The following is a 27,133-nucleotide window of genomic DNA, read 5'->3' on the forward strand; positions in this document are numbered from 1 at the left end:
TCCTGATACGGGCATCAGGTGTCAGCAGAGAGCACTGTGGACAAGACAAAAAAGAAAATAAAGAACAGAATTTTGTCTGTAGCATACAGCTGCTACAAAGTACTGGAAGGATAAAGATTTTTTTAATAGATGTAAATTAACAATCTGTTTAACTTTCTGGCACCAGTTCATTAAAAAAAAAAAAAAAGTTTTCCACTGGAGTACCCCTTTAACGGGTTCTCAAATTCTCCAGACAACAGATGACTTCTCACTGGGACCTTATTTAGGAGAATAAACCTTCTCTGGATCAGCTACAATAATCGAGAAGATTAGAGATGAGCGAACTTACAGTAAATTCGATTTGTCACGAACTTCTCGGCTCGGCAGTTGATGACTTTTCCTGCATAAATTAGTTTCCTAGGACTGTATCCACCTTTTCGAGCCCACGGGAGCACCTGAAAGCTGAACTAATTTACGCAGGAAAAGTCATCAACTGCCGAGCGGAGAAGTTTGTGACGAATCGAATTTACTGTAAGTTCGCTCATCTCTAGAGAAGATCAGGCACAGACGAGGATAATGGTCGTCCACACAAGCTTCCCTACGTTGGTCTTCTTCAGTGTAGCTCACCCAGAGAAGGTTTAGGGTGCATGCACACCACGTTTTTGCTATACAGTTCCCGTATACGATTTCAAGTTAAAAACCGACCGGAACAGTATAGCAAACCGCATGCATTGACTTAACATTGCAAACCGTATGTCAAACGCATCATATGGTTTAGTCCGTTTTGCGTCTAATACGGTTTTGTCTGTTTTTTTTACCCGTACCCAAAACCAGAGACTACCACATTTTTTTGGTCTGGGTGAAAAAACGTATTAAACCATATATGTTTTTTTTAACATGGGAGTCTATGGGAACCGTATGTGCGTACGGTTCCATCCGGTTTGCACAATACGGTTTTTGACTTTGCACAGTTTTTTTTCTTGGAATTTCAATCAAACAAGTGAAACTTTATTCAAAATGGAGTGAAAAGTTAAACATTTATACGTTTTTCTTTAAAAAACGATACAACTGGACATAATTTTTCAAACAGTATAAGGTTTTTAACCGTATATGGGTTGAAATCTGTACACACGTTTCGATACAGTATAGTCAGGTTTTGAGGAATCCGTTTTTCATCAAAAACCTGATATGGGAACTGTATTGCAAAAACGTGGTGTGAATGCACCCTTATTAGGCTAAAGAAGGTCCAAGTGAGAACTCATCTGACATCTGGAATGGGAATATAAGAATCCATTTGGAGAGACAGAAGTCCATGTGACAGAAAGGCCCATGGGCAGCAAAAAATGTGAGAAAGGGGGGGCATGGGCAGCAAAAAATGTGAGAAAGGGGGGGCATGGGCAGCAGTCTATGTGGAAGGGAGGGGCCATGGGCAGCAGTCTATGTGAAAAGGAGGGGCCATGGGCAGCAGTCTGTGAAAAGGAGGAGCCATGGGCAGCAGTCTATGTGAAAGTGAGGAGCCATGGGCAGCAGTTTATGTGAAAGGGAGGGGCCATGGGCAGCAGTCTATGTGAAAGGGAGGGGCCATGGGCAGCAGTCTATGTGAAAGGGAGGGGCGATGGGCAGCAGTCTATGTGAAAGTGAGGAGCCATGGGCAGCAGTCTATATGAAAGGGAGGAGCCATGGGCATCAGTCTATGTGAAAGGGGAGGCCATGGGCATCAGTCTATGTGAAAGGGGGGCAATGGGCAGCAGTCTATGTGAGGGGGGCCAAGAGTGGCAAAATATGAGAAAGAAGGAGCTGAAAGTGGCAGTCTATGTGAGAGATAGGGGCCATGTGCAGTAGTCTTTTTTTGCAGAGGGGGGGGGATATTCAGCAGTCTATATGAGGGTGGAAGAAATGAGCTGTGGAATATGTGGGGGACATGTGCTGCAAAATATGTGAAAGAGGGTGCGCCATGAGTTTCAATTTATATGACACATGGGGCAATGAGCAGTAGTCTATGAGAGAGATGGGCCATAAGTTGCAGTCTACATGAGAGAGGGGGCTTATGAGTGGCAGTCTATGTGAGAGGGTGCCATGGGCAGATGTCAACGTGTAAAGGGGAGGCAGTGAGCAATAGTCTACATGTGAGACAGAGGGAGCTACAATCAATAGTCTATGTGAGAGAGGGGGGCCATCAACATCAGTCTACATGAAAGAGGGGAGCATGAGCAGCAGTATATATAACAGAGAGGGGAACCATGAGCGGCAGAGTGTAAGAGAAGAGAGAGCCATGAGCGGCAGTCTATGTGAGTGTGGGGGAGGTCATGAGCAGGAAAAAAATTGGGAAATAGGAAGCAGTGTATTTAGGGTGAGGTCTTTTGGTCTGATTTGAAGTCCTGATCAATGCTGACATTTGGTCGTGGTCCATCATTTCCTAGATCTGCCCCTAATGACAGTGCTGTAGGTACAGTAATGGGGACACAACTGCTCTGAGCACATTGCTGGTTCAAAAATGTAGCTGTTACTTCTCGAGCCCATTCAGAAGATGGCCTGATAAGCAGAATAAGTCTTCTAGCATAATACTGCCCCCCCATGGAAAAATAATGGAATATGCCAAGTACTATATTTATAGGACTGGAGTTTCAGACATCACTATAATGGCCTCCACAGGGGGGGGAGACAGTAGGGTGGGCCACGTACCTGGATGGATAGCCTGCGGCACTGATTCGGATTGTCTCCAGGACACCACAAGCCCTCAGCTGCTGCACGGCTCTCTTTGGATCAAAGCTGTAAAACAATAAATGCTGGATTAAATATAATGTTCGCAAAGCAATCTGCACAGGGTGCCAATAACAGATATCTGCCAGTCACACTCTCACGGCAGACATCATAGTTATTGCCATAATTAATTCACCGACATGTGTGGCAAGAAAGAGAAACAATTATTTTTTTATGAAGCAAATTAATTATTGTTTTACATTGTGCATTAGAATAAATCGAACGCCTTGGCTCCGGCTGTCAATCATCTGCGGACATATAATGTTGTAATTGAAAAGAATTGGCTGAAGAGCATGGCGAGGCCGCCAACCAAAATAATATTTTTATTAAATACGATAATGAGATAATAGCAGATTTTGTTTCATTGATTTTAGCAACATTATATGTGTTGCTCATGAAATGCAAAACTAAGACAAACTAAGTAGTATATACTTCTTCCCCAGCAATAGCCATGAATACTGTATTACTACTATAATACTGCCCCTATGTGCAAGAAAATAAGTACTATTTAAAACCCTATGTGTACAGTGTCCCACTGTGTATTAAAGGGGTACTCCGCTGGAAAACATTTTTTTTAATCAACTGATGCCAAAAAGTTAAACCAATTTGTAAATGACTTCTATTCCTTTCTGTCTGTCCACAGTGCTCTCTGCTGACACCTCTGTCCATGTCAGGAACTGTCCAGAGCAGGAGATGTTTGCTATGGGGATTTGCTCCCTAAAATGCACAGAGGTGTCAGCAGAGTGAACTGTGGTCAGACAGAAAAGAAATTCAAAAAGAAAAGAACTTCCTCTGTAGTATACAGCAGCTGATAAGTACTGGAAGGATTAAGATTTTTAAACAGAAGTGATTTACAAATCTGTTTAATTTTCTGGCACCAGTTGAAAAAACAATTTGCTTGGGTTTTCTAGCGGAGAACCCCTTTAAGGTACATTTAGTTGGATGTAGGACATTGCCCTCTGTATTCTAGAAACTGTGAAGTATTAAAGGAGTAGTCCAGTGCTGAAAAACGTATCCCCTACTCTAAGGATAGGGGATAAGTTTCAGATCGTGGGCCCCCCGCAATCTCCTGTACGGGGCCCCGGCTGGCTGTACTGTGTTATGCCAACACACTTTGTTGTAGTCTTCTGCCATCTACTGGTGTTATGTTATGCAGGCTGGTAGTAAAGGGCCCCACTGCCTTAGGCTGCTTTCACACTGACGTTTGTGCCCGGTAGTGTGACGGCCCTTAGAAGAAAGTTTTCTTTTTCTTTTACTATCTTCCGGAGGAATAATGGGAGTCATAACTGACGTTAGAGGAAGCCCATTCAAGTGAATGGAATCCTCTTTGCCCGTTATGGCTCCGTTACAATAACATACTTTAATGGAAGTCAAATTGCAAAAAATTAAATATAAAGCCGCTAATGTCCGTTTGTAACGTCGCCTGACACATAGTGTGAAAAAAGCCTTAAATTGTCCCATACACTTACATGGGGAAGGCTTCAGTAAGTGGGATTAGTCTGTCTGCTTATTTATGATTAGTTTTACTCCATTTTTGATTGGATTTGTCGTATGATTTGTCTCAGTTGCTGTTTAGAGACTTTTCCTTGCAACTTTTGCTTTAGATGCTTTCTCAAAAAATTGTGTAGCTCTGTCATTGTCTGGTTAACTTTTTGCAGTGGTCATGAATTTATCACGTGCGATTTACTGCACAATTTGTTGCAAAACTCTCATTTTGGAGCAAATCAACACCAGCCCAGACCTGTGGGTGTGGGTTCACACTACGTTTTAAAGATACGGTCACCAGATCCTACTGGGGGGGGGGGGGGGGGGGGGGAGTTAAAACCGGCGCTCCCATATCCCAGCCAGACCCGGCCTCTCATTCATTTGTGCCCCGTATCCGGAATTGTGACCGGACCTAAATCCGTGGTATGCCGTGGTTTTAGGTCCGGTCACAAAACCGGATACCGGGCAAAAATTAGCCGACCGGAGTCACTATCTGACCGTGTGACCGTATCTTCAAAACGTAGTGTGAACCCACCCTTACAAAACTGGCCGCGGACAGCATTTTTTTTATTTAGGATTATAATTAGTATAGTACTGTCCCCTATGTACAAGACTATAATTACTATAATACTGTGCCCTATGTACAAGAATATAACTACTATAATACTGTCTCCTATGTACAAGAATATAACTTCTATAAAACTGTGCCCATTGGACAGGAATATAACTACCATAATACTGTCTCTTATGTACAAGAACATAACTAGTATAATATAACTACTAGATTACTTCTCCCTATATACAATAAAATAACTACTATAATACTGCCCCCTATATACAAGAATATAGCTACTATAATTCTGCCTTCTATGTACAAGAATATAACTACTATAATACTGCTCCTATATACAAGACTATAACTACTATAATACTGTGCCCTATGTACAAGACTAAAACTACTATAAAACTGCCCTTTGGATAGGAATATAACTACCAAAATACTGTCTCTTATGTACAAGAACATAACTAGTATAATATAACTACTAGATTACTTCTCCCTATATACAATAATATAACTACTATTATACTGCCTCCTATATACAAGAATATAACTACTATAATACCGCCTCCTATATACAAGAATATAACTACTATAATACTGCCTCCTATGTACAAGAATATAACTACTATAAAACTGCTCCTATATACAAGAATATAACTACTATAATGCTGCCTCCTGTGTACAAGAATATAACCACTATAATACTGCTCTTATACAAGAATATAACTACTATAATACTGCCTCCTATGTACATAAATATAACTACTATATTACTGCCCCTATGTACAAGAATATAACTACTATAATACTGTTCCTATGTACAAGAGTTATAACTACTATAATACTGCTCCTATGTACAAGAATATAACTACTATAATACTGCCCCTATGTACAAGAATATAACTACTATAATACTGCCCCTATGTACAAGAATATAACTTCTATAATACTGTCCCCTATGTACAAGAATATAACTACTATATTACTGCCCCTATGTACAAGAATATAACTACTATAATACTGTTCCTATGTACAAGAATATAACTACTACAATACTGCTCCTATGTACAAGAACATAACTACTATAATACTGCCACTATGTACAAGAATATAACTACTATAATACTGCTCCTATATACATGAATATAATAACTATAATACTGCCCCTATGTACAAGAACATAACTACTATAATACTGTCCCCTATGTACAAGAATATAACTTCTATAATACTGCTCCTATATACAAGAATATAGCTACTATAATACTGCCTCATATGTACAAGAATATAACTTCTATAATACTGTCCCCTATGTACAAGAATATAACTTCTATAATACTGTCCCCTATGTACAAGAATATAACTTCTATAATACTGCTCCTATATACAAGAATATAGCTACTATAATACTGCCTCCTATATACAAGAATATAACTACTATAATACTGATCCTATGTACAGCGAAACGGCTCCGTCGCCTAGCTCGCGCCCGGCTATGCCGCGGCGTTTTTTTTTTTTTTTTTTCATTTTGACTTGCCAAGACCAAGTCTGCATTTTAACATGATTGAATAAAATGTATATTTTTTAGAACAAATTTTTTTTTTATTAGGGGCAGGGACCTAAAAATGTAGCCAGCAATATTAGAAATTTAGAAAGGGGCCATTTAAGTGTAAAAATATATTTTTTATAATTCATTTTGTCAAACTCTTTATTAGTCATGTATTTTAATTATGTGTTTAATAGTGGGTGTGTGGGTGTTTTTTTTTAGTTTTTTTTTTTACTTTTTTCACTTTAAAAAAAAACATTTTTTAGGTAGTAATCCTCCTCCTAGCATGGAACAGACTGTTCCATGCTAGTAATCCTCCTCCTAGCATGGAACAGACTGTTCCATGCTGGGAGTAGTAGTTATCGAAAGAGCTTTATTGTCTGTTCAGTCATTACAAGTCATACAATAAATTACAATCACACAAAGCATGACAGTACAATATACAGCAAAGGTTCCCTAAGCTATACATCGCACATCATGCTACTCTAACACTCCGCTCAATCCTGTAAGAGAAAAGCACAAGAGATCGAACAACAAAACAATACAATATGTGATCGGGGTAGAGGGTGTGGGCGACTATGTGGGAGTGGGGAGGGGGCGAATCACAGGACCAAACTGCTGGGCTGTATCTTCAAGGGGACATGGGAGAAGGAGAGGGGTCTTCACTCCTCTTCTTCCTCATCAACGGCCGGGCTGTCCAAGATGGAATAGTCTCTAAGCAGGCTCTTGATGAACCTGCGGCAGTCCCGGACGGACATGTTTTCCCTGTTGATCACGAGGCGGTTCCTGGCAAGCCACACTGCGTCCTTAAAACAGTTCATAAGGCGCCAGGCCTCCTGGATGGCCTCCACGTCGTGGGTCCCAGGGAACAGACCGTAAAGCACCGAATGGTACGATAGGCAGCTCCTGGGAGTAGTAGTACCTGTACTAATAGACAGATCGCCAGTGGAGGATGTTGAGAAGGGATCTGCACAGACACCTGGACACGCTCGGTGACTGCTGACTGACCTGCTGTGACCGTGAAGGCTGCTCCTTTAGCCCCATTGCTTTCTCACAAGATTTCTTATTTTGGGGACCATTTTTGGGGAGATTCTGGCTTTGCAGTGTTGTACCACAATATGAAACATGGGCAGCTTTCCATCAGGGAATTGGCCGAATTTGTGCGAGAGAGGGCAGATGTGGAGGAGTCGTATTCAAAATCTATTTATGCAGATAAGGACAGATCACAGTGGGTTTCACTCCTGACACCAGCTGCCATCATCCTGTATAAGCTATAAATGCAAGCGGTACGGCCGCACTTCTCTGGTCCCCTGCCTTCTGTCATGTGAAGTACTCGTCACATAATTCTGCCCCCTATGTACAAGAACATAACTATAATACTGCCCCCTATGTACAAGAACATAACTATAATACTGCCTCCTATATACATAAATATAACTACTATAATACTGCCCCCTATGTACAAGAACATAACTATAATACTGCCTCCTATATACATAAATATAACTACTATAATACTGCTCCTATGTACAAGAACATAACTATAATACTGCCTCCTATATACATAAATATAACTACTATAATACTGCTCCTATGTACAAGAACATAACTATAATACTGCCTCCTATATACATAAATATAACTACTATAATACTGCCCCCTATGTACAAGAACATAACTATAAAACTGCCTCCTATATACATAAATATAACTACTATAATACTGCCCCCTATGTACAAGAACATAACTATAATACTGCCTCCTATATACATAAATATAACTACTATAATACTGCTCCTATGTACAAGAACATAACTATAATACTGCCTCCTATATACATAAATATAACTACTATAATACTGCCCCCTATGTACAAGAACATAACTATAAAACTGCCTCCTATATACATAAATATAACTACTATAATACTGCCCCCTATGTACAAGAACATAACTATAATACTGCCTCCTTTATACATAAATATAACTACTGTAATACTGAAATGTCAGATTTCAGGGCTATCATTCAAATCAAATGACCCATAGCTATGACAATTATTCTACCAAGCATATCCCCCATCATTTGTCTTAGCAGTAAGCTGTTCAGTCTATTACATTTAATCATCTATGACAGCGTTTACCAACCAGGGAGTCACCAGCTGTTACAAAACTACAAGTCCCAGCATGTCCAGAAAGCCTTTGGCTGTCCGGGCATGCTGGGGATTGTAGTTTTGCAACAGCTGGAGGCACCCTGGTTGGGAACCAGTGATCTATGAGAATGGCCAAGTATCAAGGATATGGTTAAACTGGGCAGGTACAGAATGGCAGCATCTGTGACATGACACTTGTAATTGTATTCTAGTGTTATCATTTCACATAAGGGGTACTTCCTAGCACCCCCATGAGACTAAGGGAGCATTCACACTACGATTTTTACATACGGCAGCCGGATCCAGCTGGATAATTTAATCACCAGCTGCTGCCATAACCCCGCCGGACCCGTGCCGCACCCCATTCATTTCAATGTGCCGGACAAAGCAAGATAGGGACTCAGGCTCATTTTTGAACCGTATCAGTTTTTGTTGCCAGACTGGGACCACAGCAGACCACGGTTTTCAGTCCGACAACAAAAACGGTTACATTTCAAAAATGAGCCGACCGGAGTCACTATCTGACTCCATCCAGCTAATTGACATGAAAGGGGTGCGGCACAGGTCCGGCGGGGATATGGTAGTAGCTGGGGTTTAAATTCTCCTGCTGGATTTTACTTGATGAATTTTTATCCTTTCTTAATAATAATACATGGGGTCTTCAATTTACACAAAACATTTGTAAAGACAACGCTGAATTCCTCGATGTGATTGTCTTCCACAATGGCCTGGGTAAACTTTTAAAGGGGTACTCCGGTGAAAACCTTTTTTCTTTTAAATCAACTGGTGGCAGAAAGTTAAACATATTTGTAAATTACTTCTATTAAAAAATCTTAATCCTTAGCTGCTGAATACTACAGAGGAAATTCTTTTCTTTTTGGAATGCTCTCTGATGACATCACGAGCACAGTGCTCTCTGCTGACGTTATTATAATAATAATAATAACACTTTATTTATTGTTGTCCTTAGTGGGATTTGAACCCAAGTCCCCAGCACTGCAAGGCAGCAGTGCTAACCACTGATCCACCATGCTGCCCTTAGCATACATCTGCTCTGCATGGTTGCTAAAATGGACAGAGATGTCAGCAGAGAGAACTGTGCTCGTGATGTCATCAGTGTTCCAAAAAGAAAGGAATTTCCTCTGTAGCATTAAGCAGCTAATAAGTACTGGAAGGATTAAGATTTTTTAATAGAAGTAATTTACAAATATGTTTAACTTTCTGCCACCAGTTGATTTAAAAGAAAAAAGGTTTTCACCGGAGTACCCCTTTAACCAAAACATTTTTTTATTTTTAAAGTCAATAGTAATAGCTATCTTGATTTGAATAGCTCACATTATAAGAAGTGGCTAACTAATGTCCCTTATAGTATCTGAAAATGGAGGTGACAGCGCTCCGTGGTGTGATAAAAGAGGATTGTGTGGAAATTAAAAAACATGAAAGTCGCTCACCTGATATAGTTGTGTACCCACATACACAACAATGGTGAGCATATAATATAGAAGTGTCCGCAGCCCTCCGGTCAGTAATGGTATTCGGGAGAGAAAAGCTTCAAGAGAGACGCCGGCTCAACGTGGCGCAGGACACAGGCAGCAGGTAGGTAAAAGTATTTTTTTTCCCAGAATGCAATGCGTTTCACTGCCTAAGCAGCTTCATCTGACTCCTTTTATGCGTTTATTAGGGTTGTGGTGCATACAGAGTATGTATATATATATATATATATATATATATATATATATATATATATATATATATATATATATATATATATATATATATATATATATATATATATATATTATATATTTTACTGTACATCTATTTATTCAATTAATCTAATTATTTATCATTTTTGTGAGTGCACATATATAGTGATGTACATACTGTACCCCTTGCTCCTATGTCCGTGTGTCCACCTATGTATATAATGGTCACACTGCTTATTTTTTAACGCATTACATCCCCTAGCTACCATCTCCCCCACGAACGCCTGAATATCTATACAGGGTACTGTAATATATAGTCATTCACCACCATGTCCCCCACAAGTGCCTAAATATCCATACAGGCCTCTGCACCCCTCAATGGGGGAGATTTATCAAAACCTGTGCAGAGGAAGAGTGGTGCAGTTGCCCATAGCAACCAATCAGATTGCTTCTGCTTCTCTAAAGAGGCCTGTGGAAAATGAAAGAAGCAACCTGATTGGTTGCTATGGGCAACTGCACCACTCTTCCTCTGCACAGGTTTTGAGAAATCTCCCCCAATATGTTTATTAATGCATGCACACTTAATATTACTGGGGCTCCTCTCTACCCAGGGGCTTCAGCAAATCTCAGCCACTACTCCGCAGCGGCTGTGAGCTCCGCTGCGATATGCCAACATGGATCGCATTGTTTACATCTGCGATATGGGCTGGCGTCTATTGGCTATGCACGGTCACGTGACCGCCGCGCATAGCAACACGTCCATGGCAACTAGGTGCCGGGACGAATCCGGAAGCTGCCGCCTGCTCGCAATCACTGCGCCCCACCTGTACATGAAAGAGCGATTCATTTATGAATTTCCTTATGGTTTCTCTATTAAATGCACACCATGTGAACTGAAAATTGGTACACTATATGATTGTATTGTAACTATTAACCCTCAGAGTTTTTACCTGTATGTTGTCACTAAGCCACGCCCCCCTAATTTGTACTTTGTCGTTTTCTTTATGTATTTATATGTCTGAATGATCAACAGTAAGCATCCTGATCTGAGGAAGGGAGGGCACCTCCCAAAACGCGTCATCTCATGTTTTTTATTTTCTTTATTCAATAAAAACGGTTCCACTGTGAACCTTTTAAACATTATCTAGTCCATCCTCTTCATTTTGAGGGAGCTGCAGCGACATCTCAAAAGGGTTTTCTTTCAAGCTTCTCCTAAAACCTAATGGGAACTGCTATAATCCAGCAAACCCAGGAATCAGTGGCTCATAATTGTCCGGAACTGGGGTCCAGTCAGGGTCATCTATAGGGGGACAGAGACAATAGTATGAGGGGGGTCTACACTGCCCTGCCGGGCCACCTCCCAGGGGGGCTCATCCCTGAATGATAATGGGGGGGGGGGGGGGGGGAGAGGAAAAAAAGATAGAGGTGGGGTATTCCTCCTCTCCCTCATTGGCGGTCTCAGTGTCGGAGGCAAGTGAATGGCATACACCTATTCCACCAAACAGAGCCTTTAGGCAATTATAGGAGGTGGGGAGGGGGGGGGGGGGGGGTGTAAGTGTGTGAGTAAATGTGTAGTGTTTTCACTTTATTTCAGGCTGTAGTGAAGTGCTTTTTTTTACTTTTACTGAAATAAGGTAGGTAGATTTTATTTGTGGTGCAGGTGTTTGGGTTTTTATGCACTTTTATGATTTACTGATTTAGAGTGTCAGGACCCCTTGGTGATTTGCCGGGATGGCTTCTGTTAGATAACAACAGCAACCCCGGCCCGATCCCCACCCATCTAGCGGCGGTGATAGGAAACATTCAGGGCCTACAGGTACTCCCTCATGCCTTAAGGCCCAGGCACCAAGAACATACCTGTACGCTCTGAGTCCTAAAGGGGTACAGGCTTATATGCCAGGAATAATGTTTTTATTAGAGACCCATTTCACAAAGGAAACATTGAGGGGAATGGATAAAATTGGTGGTCGTCAATATCGCTCATGTTGTTCCACATTTTCTAGGAGGGTTTCAGTTCTCATTCACCGAAATATTAAATGGGAAGACAGAGAGGGTAATAGATAGGGAGGACAGATTTATTATTTTGTATGATAAAATAGACGGACTTGAATGTGTGATGGCGTTTGTCTACAATCCACACCTTTTGGGTAAATAAGACAATAGGGGAATTAATAAATAATTATATTTAAAATATGGTTGGATTGTTCTGAATATTGTTATAAAGTGAAATACATTTTATCAAATTATCAAAGATGATCAAAATGGAGTCACATTACATTGCTCTGACAGTGCCCAGACCTTCATTCTGTAGATTGTTACAGAGCGATTTGCTGTACTTTTGCGGTATTTGCCTTTTGTGCCTTTTTCTTCATCTGCTATGGAGATTAAAGGATTGGGGTTCATCCCCATCTTCATGGCCCTTTGGTGTGTGGTCTGGGTATCCATCAGCTACACCATGACCATCATCCAAGGCCATGCCGCTTCCCCCCTGATATATATCAGTGATACAGGGAAGTTTTTTCCTGAACAGATAGTATTCTGTATAGGATTTATAGGGATGGCCATAGCCTCTGTGGTTCTGACATGGCTGAATTATAGATTCATCTTGTTCCATTGTGAAAACTTTGGACCCCATCAGCCATTGATCCAGAAGACCCTACTAGTAATCGCTTGGTCATTCTGTGTCCTGACTGTCATCATGTCAGTATTTTCAACCAAAGACTACCCGATGATTCATCTCATCACCGCCATGACTACATTCATCTGTGCTGGAATATACAACATGAGGCAATCCATGTTCCTGTACAAAGTCCCCGAAGCATCAAGAGCCATCTGCTCTGCCATGGCCCTTGTCGGTATGCTTCTTTTCATGGGAAGTCGGGTCAGTGTATACACCCACCTGTGTGCTGGAGAATGAAGAGATGAGTGAAGCCTTTGTCAAAATCGAGTGGTCAATGCTGGTCCTCATCCTGGTGACGAATGTGACTTACTATTCCACCCTGAAACACCTATTGTTCACCATGTCCAGGAACACCTGCAGTATCTCCCTAAGGGTTAAGATTGATGCCTTTGGAGTATAGAGGACCATGCAGAACATCATAAGAACCTGTCATCTGTATGTTGGAGTTGGAGTTTCACACCACAGCCCAGAACTAACTACTGGAACAACTAGAACTGCGACAACTCTAGAGATAAAGATCTAGAGCCAAGAAATCCAACGGCACCAACCTCTCTCCATAACAACAAGAAGGAGGAAGAAAACAGATTATGTTCTTATAATAAAAGTCTTACTTAAAAAAAATATATATGTGCAAATCTCCTGTTTGTCTTTGTAGTCCTAAACTTTTTAGATGTATAGGAATATGTGTATCTTACTTTATATTGGGGCTGCACAATATATGGCAATCGAAATGTGATTTTTGCAATTTGTGATATAGCGATTTTGCCATTACCTAGGCAATGCTGGGAGTAGAAACAGAGGGCTGCGTCACATGGGAGCCGACAAGCAGGTGAAACAATGGAGTAAATCCTGGCGGGGGCAGGCTCAGCTCCTATGCGGCGTGGCCCGGCCCCTCCAGCTTCTGTTTCTTCTCCCAGCAGTTGACTTCTGGTCGCCGTATATATAAGGCGCAGCTGTGTAGTGGCTCTATGAAGCGAGCTCAGGAGATGGCTAAGGTCAGACATCACTGATCAGGGGGATGTCCGGCATTAACCTTATAGACGCCGCAATCAAAGTTACATGCGACACCTAAAATGCCAAAGCAAATGTTAGTAGGTCAGAGAAGCTGATCGGGACACAGACAGCAAAATCACGGGGTCCCAATCAGCTGAGAGGACGGGTGGAGGGTCCCTACCTGCCTCCTTTCCCTGCGATCGGCGTTTCAATAACACAGACAGTCTGTACTAATGGAACACTGATAAATGGCACAGCATTGATAAGTTCCCATGGCAGTTTTTTCCAAACAGTGTGTCTTCTCGTTGCAAAACTACAACTCCCAGCATGCCCAATATAGCCTTTGACTCTCTGGGCATGCTGGGAGTTGTAGCTTTGCAACAACTGGAAACACACTGGAAAACGCTACCCTATGGGATTTAAATGCGAATAAGCCCCTCTAATAAAAGTTTAAATCACCCCGTTTTCCCAATTTTTTAATAAAATAATGTTAATGAAAAAATAAACAAATATTTGCTATTGCCGCCTGCGTAAATATTTGAACCATTAAAAAAGGATGTTAATGAAACTGCACTGTCAATGGCGTGAACGTAAAAAATACCAAATAACAGGATTGCAAATTTTTGGTCACTTCATACGACAAAAAAAATTAATAAAAAATTATCAAAAACAACAGTTCATGGTGCGAAAAATAAGCCCTCATACAGCCCCATATACGCCAAAATAAAAAGGTTATAGGGGTCAGAAGAGGACGATTTTAAGCATACAAATTTTTTTACAAAAAGATGTAATAAAGGCACTGGATATTAAATTGGGGGGGGGGGGGGGTTCCCCATTAGTTTATTAAAATGAAATCGCAATATCGAGCAGCCCTTATTCCTATATAAATTTTGATAAAGAATTAAGGACTAAACAGGCAGAGAGAGTGTCCAACAGAGAGATCTCCAAACACGTGTGGTATTATACAGACATGAGGGGGCGCTCTGTACACTTGGGGCTGTGGTGATCACCCAGTGAATTTATTGGGGATGACATTTGTACAGTGTCTGTTGTTGTTTTCACAGGGCACCCCTCCCAAAATGTTTGACGCACAACAAAATATGGCTAAAAAGAAGCAATGCCCAATAACTATACAGTGATCCCTCACCTTACAATGGCCTCAACATACAATATTTTCAACATACAATGGTCTTTTCTGGACCATTGTAACTTGAAACCAGACTCAACATACAATGTGCAGACCCTCCAGATCTATGAAACATGTCAATGGCTGGAAGAACTGACCAATCAGAATGGGCATTTTACTGGTGTCTGGTAGCGCCCCCTACAGTACAGGAAGGTGTTACATGTTCTATACTACTCTTTACCTGTACCAGGGTTAGCTGCTCCTTAGGACACCAGGTGAGGGCGGCTCCATGTTACTGTTTTGGGACACTGTGTGTTCTGTACAAGACCCTGAAGAAGCTCATGTCCTCTACATAGACAGTGATTACAGCTCCCAGCAGATCTTTCTTACTGTTATATGTAAGGACTTTCTGTATGTCTATCTGTATGTTATCTAATTTTTCTTTAATCCTCACTTTTATCTATTTTCAGATGACATTTTGGTGGCTTCAGAACCAATTACCAGGTTTCCATAGAGTTATGGTCACAACATACAATGGTTTCAACATACAATGGTCGTCCAGGAAGCAATTAATATTGTAACTTGAGGGACCACTGTATATCTGTTGGCTTTGTACATTACAGTACTTTTGTATGCATGGGCCAGTAAGGGGGTGGGATATATTGAGAAGCAAATTATCAGTCTGTTCAGTTAAAGGGGTTATCCAGGGTTCATTTCTTCCAAATAACAGCCCCACCTCTGTCCTCTGGTTGTGTGTGGTACTGCAGCTCAGTTCCATTGAGAATAGAGCCAAGTTTTAAGCCCTTAAGCTCTTCTGGACGCAGGGCGTATGCATACACCCTGCATCCCCGATCCTTAAGGACTCAGGGCGTACATGTACGCCCTGGTCCCGCTTATCAGGTTTAAACCTGTTCTCACCAGCAGAGAATGGGTTAAACCCGGTGGGCCGCGGTTGCTACGGGCAGCCAGGACCCATGGCTAATGCCGGGTACGGCCGATCGGGCCGAAGACTGGCATTAACCCTTTAGACGCCGCAATCAAAGTTGATCGCGGCGTCTAAAACAAAAGTAAAAGGATCCCGGCAGCTCAGCGGAGCTGATCGGGACTATCGCGACAAAATCACGATGTCCCGATCAGCTTACGGGACGGCGGGAGGGTCCTCACCTGCCTGTCTGTTGTCCGATCGGCGATCTACTGCTCCATGCCTGCGCCGCAGACAGGAGCAGCAGAGCGCCGGTTACACTGATCAGTGCTTTGCAATGGCAAAACACTGATCAGTGTATGCAACCAGAAGATTGCATGTTTTAGCCCCCTTTGGGGGCAAAAAAAAGTCTACAATTTTTTCCATAAAGGTTCATTAACCTATTAAAAGTCCCTTCCCTATTAAAAGTTTAAAGCAACCCCCTTTTCCCATTTTTTTAAATAAAATAATGTAATAAAAAATAAAAATAATCATATTTGCTACCGCCGCGTGCGTAAATGTCCGAACTATTAAAATATTAGGTTAGCTAAACCACACGGTCGATGGCGTACACGTAAAAAAATACCAAAGTCCAAAATTGTGCATTTTTGGTCACTTCACTACCATAAAAATATTAATAAAAAGCGATCAAAAAGTCCCATCAAAACAAAAATGGTACCGATAAAAACTACACGGAAAAAATTAAAAAGTTATAGGAGTCATAAGATGCCAATTTTAAACATACTAATTTTGGTACATGTAGTTCATCATTTATAAAGTATTAAAATAAAACCTACATAAATTGGGTATCCTTGTAACCGTATGGACCTACAGAATAAAGATAAGGTGACATTTTGACCAAATATTGCACTGCGCAGAAACGGGAGCCCCCAAAAATCACAAAATGGCATTTTTTTTTTCCACCCAACAAATAATTTTTTTTTGGTTTCGCTGCAGGTTATATTCTAAAATAAGGGATGTAATTGAAAAGTACAATTGGTGACGCAAAAAACAAGCCCCTATATGGGTCTGTAGGTGCATAATTGAAAGCGTTATGATTTTTAGAAAGGAAGGAGGAAAAAGCGAAAATGCAAAAAGAAAAACCCTAAGGGGTTAAGGACCCAGGGTTTTTCCGTTTTTGCACTTTCGTTTTTTCCTCCTTACATAAAAAAATCATAACTTTCAAATTTGCACCAAAAAATCCATATGATGGCTTATTTTTTGCGACACCGATTCTACTTTATAATGACATCAATCATTTTACCCATAAATCTACAGCGTAAAAAAAAAAATCATTGTGAGACAAAATTGAAGAAAAAACGCCATTTTGTAAATTTTGGGGGGCTTCCGTTTCTACACAGTAAATTTTTTGATAAAAATGACATCTTCTCGTTATTCTGTAGGTCCATACGATTAAAATGATACCCTACTTAAATAGGTTTGATTTTGTCACACTTCTGATAAAAAATCCTAACTACATGCAGGAAAATTTATACGTTTAAAAATTTCCTCTTCTGACCCCTATAACTTTTGTATTTTTCCGTGTATGGGGCGGTATGATCGGACATATTTTTGTATTCATCGGACATATTGACTGCTATTTATTCATTTTTTCATGATATAACAAGTGACCAAAAATACGCGACTTTGGAATTTTTTTTGCGCGTACGCCATTGACCGTGCGGTTTAATTAACAATATATTTTCATAACTCGGAAATTTCCACACGTGACGATAAGACATATGTTTATTTTTATTTACACTTTTTTTTTTTTATGGGAAAAGGGGGGTGATTCAAACTTTTATTAGGGAAGGGGTTAAATGATCTTTATTAACTCTTTTTTGCAATGTTATAGCTCACATAGGGGGCTATAACATTGCACACACTGATCTTTTACATTGATCAATGCTTTCTCAAAGGAAACCATTGATCAATGATTCTGCCGCTTGACTGCTCATGCCTGGATCTCAGGCACTGAGCAGTCATTCGTCGATCGGGCACCAGGAGGCAGGTAAGGGGACCCCCCTCGTGTCCTACAGCAGTTCGGGACACCGCAATTTCACTGCGGTTGTCCCGAACAGCCCACTGAGATAGCCAGGGGTAGTTTAGTTTCAATTTAGATGCGGCGTTCAAATTTGCTATTAACTCTTTAGCCGTGGCATTCAAAGTTGAACAATCAGTGCCGCGCGCTATTAGCCACGAGTCCCGGCCATTGTCAGAGGCCGGGCCCAGCGTTATAGAACGGGAGCGGACTCGGGACGTACAGGTACGCCCTGGGACCTTAAGAGGTTAAATAACACAACCTGAGAACAGGTGTGGTGCTGTTTTTGAAAGAAATTACTTGTTTTTCCCCCTGGGTAGCCCCTTTAATGTGTTGGAAGCAAGAAAAATAATGAGGAGGATCTGAATTATTGTAAACAAAAAGGTCCAGATTGTTCCATACCCCCACCCTTCCTCTGCTAGAAACATCAATCCCTCCCTTCCCCCGTTAGTGTACAACTACCTACTCTCATTACACTAGCAAACTAACTGCAAAGTCCGTAGTAAACTGCACATGCGCTTGCAGTTTACTACAGACTGCTGGACTATGCTAACAAACTACGCTCATGACGCCCAGTACGCTAGACCTGATCTAACTGCAAAGTCCAAACTAAACTGTGCCAGTGCCGGCGGTTTACTAGGGATTACCGGTAAACTTTACATCATCGGTCAGGTGGAGAATTCCATGTATGTAGTGGTTAGTGCCTTCCAAAAATGCTTAACGGAAGTACAACCAGTGACCAAAGACAGGGAAAAGGGGGACCTAGGCTCACTGATCTGCATGGGGAAAATGTCGAGCCCATCTGGTCTGTACAAGAATATAACTACTATAATACTGCCCCCTATGTACAAGAATATAGCTACTATAATACTGCCCCCTATGTACAAGAATATAACTACTATAATACTGCCTCCTATGTACAAGAATATAACTACTATAATACTGCCTCCTATGTACAAGAATATAGCTACTATAATACTGCCCCCTATGTACAAGAATATAACTACTATAATACTGCCTCCTATATACAAGAATATAACTACTGTACTATAATACCTCCTTCTATGTACAAGAATATAACTACTATAATCATTTCCCCTATATACAAGAACATAACTATTATAATACTGCTCCTATGTACAAGAATATAACTACTATAATACTGCCCCCTATGTACAAAAATATAACTACTATATTACTGCCTCGTATATACAAGAATATAACTAATATAATACTTCCCCCTATGTACAAGAATATAACTACTATATTACTGCCTCCTATATAGAAGAATATAACTTCTATAATACTGCCCCCCTATATACAAGAATATAACTACTATAATACTGCCCCCTATGTACGAGAATATAACTACTATAATACTGCCTCATATGTACAAGAATATAACTACTATAATACTGCCCCCTATGTACGAGAATATAACTACTATAGCCCAGTGCTATGCCATTTTATGCTAGGGACGTTAGGGACCCACTCTAAATAGGTGGCCTTGACGTGGCGAGTGGGCTTTGTACTTTTTGATCAAAACGTATATACTAACAACCTGTTAGTTTTTGAAATTATGCTGAGAAGCAATTGGATCATTGTGCAAGATTGTAGATGTGCGACCATGTCTGTTTTCTAACTGAATTCACATTGTGTTTTCTATCCCCTCCTTTTTTTTTTTTTTTTTAACATGTTGTCTGCACTCTTCCCCACCCCCTCAGCCCAACCCTATATAAGTAGTAGTTAGCTACACATGGGCCTTTTTCTTTCCTGGCAGCCTCCCAGTCTGACTGGGAGAGCTTGGTAAGTGAGCTGTAGCATCCTGTTCACACTGGTGTGGTGCTGTGCGGTGTCCTTTGCTGCCGTGGCGCCGTGTCTGCGGGGAGGTGCGACCCATGGACTGGTTTGAGAGGCATTGGGGCCGCTCTGCCAGTGGGTCGTCGCGGCGGTGGTGGTCGCCGCCCAGTGCTACGCCATTTTATGCTAGGGACGTTAGGGACCCACTCTAAATAGGTGGCCTTAACGTGGCGAGTGGGCTTTGTACTTTTTGATCAAAACATATATACTAACAACCTGTTAGTTTTTGAAATTATGCTGAGAAGCAATTGGATCATTATACAAGATTGTAGATGTGTGACCATGTCTGTTTTCTACCTGAATTCATATAACTACTATAATACTGCCTCCTATGTACAAGAATATAAATACTATTATATTGCCCCTATGTACAAGAATATAGCTACTATAATTCTGCATTCTATGTAGAAGAATAGAAGTACTATAATACTGTTCCCTATGTACAAGAATATAACTACTACAATAGTGCTCCTATATACAATAATATAGCTACTATAATGCTGCCTCCTATGTACAAAGAATATAACTACTATAATACTGCCTCCTATGTACAAGAATATAACTACTATAATACTGCTCCTATGTACAGGAATATAACTACTATAATACTTCTCCTATATACAAGAATATAACTACTATAATACTACCTCCTATATACAAGAATATAACTACTATAATACTGTCCCTATGTACAAGAATATAAATCCTATAATACTGCCTCCTATGTACAAGAATATAACTACTATAATTCGTCCTCCTATGTGCAAGAATATAACTAATATAATGTCAATCCAGGTAAAAAAAAAAAAAAACAGACATGGCCACACATCCACAAATTTGTATTTTGATCTAATTGCTTTTCAGCATAATTTCAAAAACCAACAGGTTGTTAGTATACATTTTGATCAAAAGGTACAACAAGCCCACTCGCCAAGTCAAGGTGTGGTGCTGTGGTGCTGTGCTCCTTTAAACTCACCTGGGACAAGTAACAGGTGTGAGCAATATAAAAATCACACCTGAACGCAGATAAAAAGGAGAGAAGTTCACTTAGTCTTTGCATTGTGTGTCTGTGTGTGCCACACTAAGCATGGACAACAGAAAGAGGAGAAGAGAACTTTCTGAGGACTTGAAAACCAAAATTGTGGAAAAATATCAACAATCTCAAAGTTACAAGTCCATCTCCAGAGATCTAGATTTGCCTTTGTCCACAGTGCGCAACATTATCAAGAAGTTTGCAATCCATGGCACTGTAGATAATCTCCCTGGGCGTGGACGGAAGAGAAAAATTTATGAAAGGTGACAACGCAGGATAATGGATAAGCAGCCCCAAACAAGTCCCAAAGATATTCAAGCTGTCCTGCAGGCTCAGGGAGCATCAGTGTCAGCGCAAACTATCCGCCGACATTTAAATGAAATTAAACACTATGGCAGGAGACCCAGGGGGACCCCACTGCTGACACAGAGACATAAAAACGCAAGACTACATTTGCCAAAATGAACTTGAGTAAGCCAAAATCCTTCTGGGAATGAGACCAAGATAGAGCTTTTTGGTAACGCTCATCATTCTACTGTTTACCGAAAACGGAATGAGGCCTACAAAGAAAAGAACACAGTACCTACAGTGAAATATGGTGGCGGTTCAATGATGTTTTGGGGTTGTTTTGCTGCCTCTGGCACTGGATGCCTTGAATGTGTGCAAGTCATCATAAAAACTGAGGATTACCAAGGGATTTTGGGTCGCACTGTACAGCCCAGTGTCAGAAAGCTGGGTTTGCTTCCGAGTTCTTGGGTCTTCAAGCAGGACAATGACCCCAAACATACATCAAAAAGCACCCAGAAATGGATGGCAACAAAGCGCTGGAGCGTTCTCAAGTGGCAGCAAGGAGTCCAGATCTAAATCCCAGTGAACACCTGTGGAGAGATCTTATAATTGCTGTTGGGAAAAGGCGCCTTCCAATAAGAGAGACCTGGAGCAGTTTGCAAAGGAAGAGTGGTCCAACATTCCGGCTGAGAGGTGTAAGAAGCTTATTGATGGTTATAGGAAGCGACTGATTGCAGCAATTTCTTCCGAAGGGTGTGCAACCAAATATTAAGTTAAGGGTGCCAATAATTTTGTCCTGCCCATTTTTGGAGTTTGGTGACATTATGTCCAATTTGATTTTTTTTCCTCCTTTTTTGGTTTAGTTCCAAAACACACAAAGGAAATAAACATGTGTATAGCAAAACATCTGTTACTGCAATCCTTTTCTGTGAGAAATACATCATTTTCTAGAAAAATTCTAGGGGTGCCAACATTTACAGCCATGACTGTATGTGCAAGAATATAACTACCATAATACTGTCTCCTATGTACAAGAAATTAACTGCTATAATACTGTCCCCTATGTCCAAGAATATAACTGCTATAATACTGCTCCTATTTACAAGAATATAACTACTATAATACTGTCTCCTATGTACAAGAATATAACTACTATAATACTGCCTCCTATATACAAGAATATAACTACTATAATACTGCTCCTATATACAAGAATATAACTATTATAATACTGCTCCTATATACAAGAATATAACTACTATAATACTGCTTCTATGTACAAGAATATAACTACTATAATACTGCTCCTATATACAAGAATATAACTACTATAATACTGTCTAATATGTACAAGAATATAACTACTATAATACTGCTCTTATATACAAGAATATAACTACTATAATACTGCTCCTATATACAAGAATATAACTACTATAATACTGCTCCTATGTACAAGAATATAACTACTATAATACTGCCTCCTATATACAAGAATATAACTACTATAATACTGCTCCTATGTACAAGAATATAACTACTATAATACTGCCTCCTATATACAAGAATATAACTACTATAATACTGCTCCTATATACAAGAATATAACTACTATAATACTGCCTCCTATATACAAGAATATAACTACTATAATACTGCTCCTATATACAAGAATATAACTATTATAATACTGCTCCTATATACAAGAATATAACTACTATAAAACTGCTTCTATGTACAAGAATATAACTACTATAATACTGCCTCCTATGTACAAGAATATAACTACTATAATACTGCTCCTTTATACAAGAATATAACTACTATAATACTGCTCCTATATACAAGAATATAACTACTATAATACTGCTCCTATGTACAAGAATATAACTACTATAATACTGCTCCTATGTACAAGAATATAACTACTATAATACTGCTCCTATATACAATAATATAACTACTATAATACTGCCTCCTATGTACAAGAATATAACTATAATACTGCTCCTATGTACAAGAATATAACTACTATAATACTGCCTCCTATATACAAGAATATAACTACTATAATACTGCCTCCTATATACAAGAATATAACTACTATAGTACTTCTGTCTATGTCCAGGAATAATGTAATAATCGAGAACACACAGCACAGACCTTCCCAATATCCACAAATGTGAGATGATTGTAAATGTTTCTATTTCCTTTGTATTTTTTCTTTAAGCCAACAGCCATGACAGAATAATGTGAAATAACACATCTGTTTATCTTCTTCTTATTATTTTTTTTTAATGCTGAATATTTCCATCCTTATGGAGCTTTACAAACAACGAGACAGAATCCAACAGACCCATCTGTGCTCGGAAATGTTTATCACCCGCTCAGATAACGCCGATCCTTTTACCGCCAGCAGATCCGAAGCGGTAGCACAAGCTGGATCTGTCTCTGCGGAGAAGCTGCATTCATTAAACGTGTGTACGGATGCAGCAGAGCTGTATTTGTCATGCAGAAAAAGCAAATAAATAAATAAAAACTTAGTTCAGTGGTATCCAAACTGTGGTCCTCCAGCTGTTGCAAAACGACAACTCCCAGCATGCCTGGACAGCCGTTGGCATGCTGGGAGTTGTCGTTTTGCAACAGCTGGAGAGCCACAGTTTGGAGACCACTGACTTAGTATGGTATTGCAACTCATTCCCCTACTTGACTAGGGCTATGTTGCAATACTAGGTGGTCCGGAGTGGCGCTGTTTTGTCATAGCGGTCATATAATGGCTAGAAAATGATTGCAAGCTTCTCGGACAAGTGAGAGCTTACCTGCACGTCTGGAGGGCAGGCCGTGTGAAGCAGCCGATCACAGCTTCCCAGGCTCCACAGCCCAGATATATTTACACCCTGACAATGAGCACACAGGCTCACAATGACCCGACTGTCCCAAGCTGCATCTCATTACTGGTGCACCGCTCAGGTGGCTGCGAGAGCCGGTTGGGTTCACTTTGTACTCTTTTGGTTGAAAAAAAATAATAATAATAATAAAAATAAAATTTTAAAAATCCAACATAGAGCTGAAGCGAATTTGCTATCTAGTTGGTGTGAGGAGATGGAACGCTTTGTCCTATGTTGAACCACATTATTATATCCATAGGAGCTGTACCAATTTACTAACTCTGCTATATGAAGGAACATTTTCGCTCTAAATAGCCCCCTGAAGTGGTTGAGATTGGGGGAATCAAAAGAACTCAAATATGGGCTCAATCCTACTACCTTTTTTTCTTTTTCTTCCGGACATCTTTATTGAAGAACTAGCAGAGTACACAGTGTTTCCCAGTTTCCTATCTGAACCTTGTGGGAGAGGAAAAGCAAGAATGACTATCTCGACCTCATATCCCATCCTTATATCCCGACCTCATGTCCCGTACTTATATCCCGACCTCATGTCCCATCCTTATATCCCGACCTCATATCCAGACCTCATGTCCAATCCTTATAGCCCAACCTCATATCCAGACCTCATGTCCCATCCTTATATCCCGACCTCATGTCCCATCCTTATATCCCGACCTCATATCCAGACCTCATGTCCAATCCTTATAGCCCAACCTCATATCCAGACCTCATGTCCCATCCTTATATCCCGACCTCATGTCCCATCCTTATATCCCGACCTCATATCCAGACCTCATGTCCCATCCTTATATTCCGACCTCATATCCCGACCTCATGCCCCGTCCGTATATCCCGACCTCATTTCCCAACCTTAAATCCCGTCCTCACATCCCAACCCTTATATACTGTCTACAAATCCCTTCCTTATACCCCATTCTCATAACCCTTCCTCATATCCTGACCTCATATCCTGACCCTTATAGCCTGCCACGCCCCCTCCCATAGACTTGCATTGAGGGGCGGGACGAGACATCATGAGGGGGTGGGGCTATGACATCACGAGCTCCTAGCGTCGGCTCCAGCTATCGGAACAGTTTGTACCAAACGCTGAGCAGCGGAGTACCCCTTTAATGCCGAGCAGCTTATCAGCAAATACAAGCCCAGTTGTGTTCCACGATCTTTTTTATATGTTCCAGCACGGATCTTCTGGAATGCCGGCACCTGCTGTGGGTTATAGTTCCTATCCAGGCCATTATTCTCTGTGTCACTACATGATGACTTATTGCACCCAGTTCCCAGCGCCATCAGAATGATTTACGGCCGTGCAGCAGAAGTGGATGTAAATCTGTCTCTATGTCCCTGGGTTTATCTAACAATAACCTATAATATCTCCTCCGCTCACACACAAAGAGAGACTGATGGATGAAAGCAAGGAAGTACAAAGCATGTCTGTAATGTGCGACTGTGTAGGGTCATATGGTGACAGCTAGGTGCTGGTTTATATGGCTGGGCTCCACTGTGTGATCCTGTACATAAGTAGATAAATATGACATATAGCCATTGGCCCTCATTTACAAAGAAAATCGGGTTGTAAATCTATGTTGCTTTCTTACCCGACTGCTTTTTTCCCCTGATATTTATTATTATGTCGCATCCTGTTTGTCGCATGTGGGTTTTGTTGGTTTTGGTTTCCAACTCCTCTGAGCTGTCGGGAAAAAATCCACAACAATTCAACAAATTTGGGTTGGAAACCTTAATAAATACGTGGGAAAGCTCAGAAATGTCGGGTAACGCCCCTTTTTCGGGTTTGGGAGAATCCACATCAGGTCCGTCGGGAAAAAATGTCGCATAGTGTCGCAGACTGGTGCACGATGTCTGCGACATGGCACAGACAAAGATGCGACAAAAAAACCCGACAAAAGAGGTCGGGTTTAGAATAGTAAATGAGGGCAATTATGTTACTTATCTCGTGCAGATCCTGCACTTTGTATTATTCTCTAGAACTGCATTCACTATTGCAGGCTTCAGCATTTCCTGCTGTACACAGTGACTCCACCAGCAGAATAGTGAGTACAGCTCTGGAATATAATACAGGATATAATTCAGGATCAGTACAGGATAAGTAATGTAATGTATGTACACAGTGACCCCACCAGCAGAATAGTGAGTACAGCTCTGGAGTATTATACAGGATATAACTCAGGATCAGTACAGGATAAGTAATGTAATGTATATACTGTGTACATACATTACATTACTTATCCTGTACTGATCCTGAGTTATATCCTGTATTATACTCCAGAGCTGTACTCACTATTCTGCTGGTGGAGTCACTGTGTACATACATTACATTACTTATCCTGTACTGATCCTGAGTTATATCCTGTATTATACTCCAGAGCTGTACTCACTATTCTGCTGGTGGAGTCACTGTGTACATACATTACATTACTTATCCTGTACTGATCCTGAGTTATATCCTGTATTATACTCCAGAGCTGCACTCACTATTCTGCTGGTGGGGTCACTGGGGGACATGTATCAAATATTTTACCCCTGTTTTGTGTGTATTTTCTTGCGCAAAATTTTGCGCAAGCCCTTTTTTTTGCGCACGTTTTGGTAGAGCATGTCCTCCAGATGTGGCTGAATCAGGGTACCTTCGAGTGACATCTATAGTACACATGGATTTATTAACTGCGTACTTTTCCTTTACACCAAAAATGTTGCCGCAACAGGATATAACTCAGGATCAGTACAGGATAAGTAATGTAATGTATGTACACAGTGACTCCACCAGCAGAATAGTGAGTACAGCTCTGGAGTATAATACAGGATATAACTCGGGATCAGTACAGGATAAGTAATGTAATGTATGTACACAGTGACCTCACCAGCAGAATAGTGAGTACAGCTCTGGAGTATAATACAGGATATAACTCAGGATCAGTACAGGATAAGTAATGTAATGTATGTACACAGTGACCTCACCAGCAGAATAGTGAGTACAGCTCTGGAGTATAATACAGGATATAACTCAGGATCAGTACAGGATAAGTAATGTAATGTATGTACACAG

At 40.6% G+C, this 27,133-nt stretch overlaps 1 protein-coding gene across 4 annotated transcripts in view; it reads right to left on the reverse strand.

Moving 5' to 3' along the window:
• MYO5B (myosin VB) overlaps nt 1-27,133 on the reverse strand; it is a 305,150-nt gene that overhangs the window by 48,312 nt on the left and 229,705 nt on the right. For all 4 annotated transcript variants that reach the window (XM_056543990.1, XM_056543976.1, XM_056543998.1 and 1 more), the window contains one exon: nt 2,662-2,748. In XM_056543990.1, the coding sequence (XP_056399965.1) occupies nt 2,662-2,748 (87 nt within the window). The remainder of the gene's footprint in view (nt 1-2,661; nt 2,749-27,133) is intronic.

This window comes from Hyla sarda, chromosome 1 (genome assembly GCF_029499605.1).
Source record: "Hyla sarda isolate aHylSar1 chromosome 1, aHylSar1.hap1, whole genome shotgun sequence".
NCBI classification, from domain to species: domain Eukaryota; kingdom Metazoa; phylum Chordata; class Amphibia; order Anura; family Hylidae; genus Hyla; species Hyla sarda.